The following is a 4,499-nucleotide window of genomic DNA, read 5'->3' as shown; positions in this document are numbered from 1 at the left end:
ACCAATGGCGTGATCGTGGCTCACTGCAACCTTTGCCTCCTAGGTTCAAGCGATTCTCCTGCCTCAGCCTCCCATGTAGCTGAGATTACAGGCACCCACCACCAAGCCTGGCTAATTTTTGTATTTTTAGTAGAGACAGGGTTTCACCATATTGGCTAGGCGGGTCTCAAACTCCAGAACTCAGGAGATCCACCAGCCTCGGCCTCCCAAAGTGTTGGGATTACTAACAGGCGTGAGTCACCGTGCTCGGCCTTAGAGTTATTTTGATGATTGGCATGCACTTGTCTAACCTAGTGATGTTGTCCTTAATACTCAGTAACATTTTGGATATGTCCGTCTAAGAGCTAAATCACTGGAGCTGCTTTGTATGTTGGAATATGGGTGTGATAGGAAAATTTTGTCAGCCCCATGAATGTCCCTTTACTCAGTCAGCCTTGAAGCCCATCTCTTGATGCTGACCTTACTTTTTTCCTTCCTAATCTTGAATCTTACCATTTGCAGCTGTCTCCAGTCAAAGCTTTCTTTGCTTCATGCTAGTATTTATTTCTGACTTTAATTTTTTTTTCTTTAACGTTTCTTTAATTCTCTTATTTTCCAGGTGTTTCACAAACTTTTCTTTCTTGGGTAGCTTTTAAAAGTATAAATTGCTTGAAGCTGGGAGGCGGAGATTGCAGTGAGCCGAGATCGCGCCCCTGCACTCCAGCCTGGCGACAGAGTGAGACTCCATCTCAAAAATAAAATAAAAATGTTTGCCTCTATTAAGGGCTGTTTTTTTTTTTTTTCCAGTTTTATGTATTTTTCTTTTAAAATCTCCTTTTGCCTGTTGGATTAACTTAAAGAATGATTTTTCTTAGACTCTCTGATGACTTGTATGTTCTATCTGGATGCATAACACTTGGTCTTGCACTAGACTACAAACATCCTACCCTAGAGGCCTGGTCTTAGTTCAGATTGCATTACCTTCTAGCTGTGTGACTTTGGGCAAGTGTCTTAACCTTCTAAACTTCAGTTTATTCATTTGTAAATTAGGTTATGGTTGTTGTATCAAGTAATATTTGTGTAAGCACTTGATAGACCTTAAAATATAAAAATATAGGTTATTTATTTGACTGAAAATTGTATGTAACATCTCACCTTCTTCCTAGTTGACTTAGGCTCTAGTTATTTCATCAGTGTTTTTATGGTTAAATTGCAAAATTCACTGGATGAATTTTCCTAGTGTGGCAAAAGTAAACAGCTTTTAAATTTAAAAAACTGTAGACGAATCTTTAAGTTTCCAAATACAAGGACATCTAAACAGAATAGTTCTAAAATAACTTTTAAACAATTACTGTATTATGGTAAAGAATGTAAGAGTACCTGCTTTTTGTTTGTTTTGTTTTTTGTTTTGTTTTTTGAGACAGAGTTTCACTCTTGTCTCCCAGACTGGAGTGCAATGGTGCGATCTTGGCTCACTGCAACCTCCACCTTCTGGGTTCAAGCGATTCTCCTGCCTCAGCTTCCTGAGTAGCTGGGATTACAGGCGCACGTCACTATACCTGGCCAATTTTTGTGTTTTTAGTAGAGACTGGGTTTCACCATGTTGGTCAGACTGGTCTCAAACTCCTGACCTCAGGTGATCTGCCCATCTTGGCCTCCCAAAGTGCTGGGATTACTGGCATGAGTCACTGCACCCAGTGGTGAGTACCTATTATGAATAATATTTCTTAGTACATTTTTTCTTTACTTTTTACATTTCTGTATGGTTGTAATTCTTTTTTTTTGAGATGAGAGTGTTGCTCTGCCGCCCAGGCTGGAGTACAGTGGCGCAATCTCGCAATCTCGGCTCACTGCAACCTCTGCCTCCCGGGTCCAAGCGATTCTCCTACCTCAGCCTCTTGAGTAGCTGGGACTACAGGCCTGTGCCACCACACCTGGCCAATTTTTGTCTTTTAAGTAGAGGTGGGGTTTCACCATGTTGGCCAGGCTGGTCTCGAAGTCCTGACCTCAATTAACCTACCTGCCTTGGCTTCCCAAAGTGCTAGGATTACAGGTGTGAGCCACTGCACCTGTCCCGTATTGTTGTAATTCTTTATAATGGACATGTATCATTTTTACAAAAACATTTGAGTGTGTGGCGTGTGGCAGTTCCATCTGTCAGGCTGCACATGACTGGTTGGTGACAGTACGCAGCCCAGTTCCTGAGCTGTGGCCAGGGTGCCATGGAATTGCCCTTGCAATAACCTGGCAACTGGATTGGTTATGCATTAATTGTGTTGGTTGGTTGGTAACAATGTCAAACTATGGAAATGTTATTAATCCAGAAAAGGATACATCCAGAAGAGGGTACATCCCAGACATTTCTGGGTAAACAATTTATTTTTCAATCTTCAATTTAGCTTTTATTTTATTTTATTTTTTACTTTTTTTGAGACGGAGTTTCACTCTTGTTGCCCAGGCTGGAGTGCAATGGCGGGATCTCGGCTCACCACAACCTCTGCCTCCCGGGTTCAAGCGATTCTCCTGCCTCAGCCTCCCGAGTAGCTGGGATTACAGGCATGCCCTACCACGCCCGGCTAATTTTGTATTTTTGGTAAAGACAGGGTTTCTCCATGTTGGTCAGGATGGTCTCGAACTCCCGACCTCAGATGATCCACCTGCCTCGGCCTCCCAAAGTAGTGGGATTACAGGCATGAGCTACCGTACCCGGCCAATTTGGCTTTTATTTTAAAATACCTTTAGCATAGAACTGTCGTAGGACAGAAAATTAAAACACACACACACACAGAAATAGAACATTTCAAGTACCTAGACTTAAAAATTAATAGGATAGCATAGACCCAAGTTATGGGAAACAGTCTCTAAAATTCAATTCATTAAACACAATTTGAAAGAAAAGCTCTTTTCCCAATGTACCACTATCCTCCTACCTGCCTTGATTTCCTTTAATTCCTAAGTAAAGGGTAAATTTAGTTGCTTTACTTAAAATTATCAGCTTCAGTTTTGGTAAAAATTACCACGCCCTTGAATTCTCAACCAGAGTTATAAAAAATAGGAGCTCAAGTAGTTGTGCTGCCCTAAACAATTTATTGCAACATGTATTGGCAAATATTTCTGTGTATGTCCATTTTTCTATTTGCTCTTTTCATTTTTTTGTTATAATGATGTATAAATGTGCCATTAAAAAACCTCTAAACGTTCTGCTTCTTCCATTTAGCTAAGGAAGGAAAGATGATATCTTGTCCATTTTATAAACATAGAAGCCAAGCCTAACTTGCCCAGTTTTTTATGGTTTTCAGTTTCCTACGTATGAGAGTTGGTGCTTGCAATGGTCCTTTTCTCATCATTCCAAAAAGATGAACTAAACTGAATTATTCAGATTTGATTCTTGTCCATTACAGATATGGGGAAAGGGAAAATAACTTTACTCCCAAAAAATCTTGTAAAATTCATAGATCTCTTTATTAATTTTCAAGTGTTTGGATGCGTAAAGAAGATTATTTGAAGACGGCTTTTGGAATCAATTAGCATGGACCCCAGCAGTGACTACCATTTCCTCAGCCAGATTTTGTGGAAGAGGGTGAAACTCACATTGGTTTGTGGCGTCTTCGAGGGTGTGCTTCAGCATGTTGACCCTAATAAGATTGTTATCCTGAAGAAAGGTCTTGTTCTATTTCTCATAATGTTCTGCCTTTTAAGAGATTAGTGATTTTCAGTGATAGCTTTCGGCTCCATTAGCGATTGGGAGGGTGGCATTATTCCTATTTTAGGGAAATTATGGGAGGAAGGTTAGAATATTGTTTTCCCAAACAGAACAATGTGACTGAATATGCTGGTTTGTCCCTACTTCTTTTTTTTTTTTTTTTGGAGATGGAGTATCTCTCTGTTGCCCAGGTTGGAGTGCAATGGCGCGATCTTGGCTCACTGCAAACTCCACCTCCTGGGTTCACGTTATTCTCCTGCCTCAGCCTCCGCGTAGCTGGACTACAGGTGCCCACCACTACGACTGGCTAATTATTTGTATTTTTAGCAGATGGGGTTTCACCGTGTTAGCCAGGATGGTCTCAATCTCCTGACCTCGTGATCCGCCCACCTTGGTCTCCCAAAATGCTGGAATTACAGGCGTGAGCCACTGTGCCTGGCCTGGTTTGTCCCCACTTTTGATATGATAGCAGGGATTTTTCAATATAAAAAGTTTTTTTTAATTAATTGGGTACTTCTTTTTTTAATTTCCTTTTTGTTGTTGTTGTTGATATGTGTTGCTCCATCCCCCAGACCCCCCAGGCTGGAGTGCAATGGTGTGATAACTCACCGCAACCTCCCGGGTTCAAGCGATTCTCCTGCTTCAGCCTCCCAAGTAGCTGGGATTACAGGCACACACCACCACGCCCAGCTAATTTTTGTATTTTTAATACAAAAAATATAGAAATACAGCTGTTGGCTGGTCTCAAACTCCTGACCTCAGGTGATCCGCCTGCCTTGGCCCCGCAAAGTGCTGGGGTTATAGGCATGAGCCACCA

The 4,499-nt window shown here is 41.4% G+C and overlaps 1 protein-coding gene across 1 annotated transcript in view; it reads left to right on the top strand.

Annotated features, from left to right (window-relative positions):
* EXD1 (exonuclease 3'-5' domain containing 1) overlaps positions 1 to 4,499 on the top strand; it is a 57,995-nt gene that overhangs the window by 1,527 nt on the left and 51,969 nt on the right. Inside the window, exon 2 of the mRNA XM_011956677.1 lies at positions 3,456 to 3,641. Coding sequence (XP_011812067.1) covers positions 3,509 to 3,641 — 133 coding nt within the window. The 5' untranslated portion in view covers positions 3,456 to 3,508. The remainder of the gene's footprint in view (positions 1 to 3,455; positions 3,642 to 4,499) is intronic.

This window comes from Colobus angolensis, unplaced genomic scaffold (genome assembly GCF_000951035.1).
Source record: "Colobus angolensis palliatus isolate OR3802 unplaced genomic scaffold, Cang.pa_1.0 Scaffold420, whole genome shotgun sequence".
NCBI classification, from domain to species: Eukaryota; Metazoa; Chordata; class Mammalia; order Primates; family Cercopithecidae; genus Colobus; species Colobus angolensis.
The sequence above is the reverse complement of the archived record's forward strand: the minus strand, read 5'-3'. Positions and strand labels throughout refer to the sequence as shown.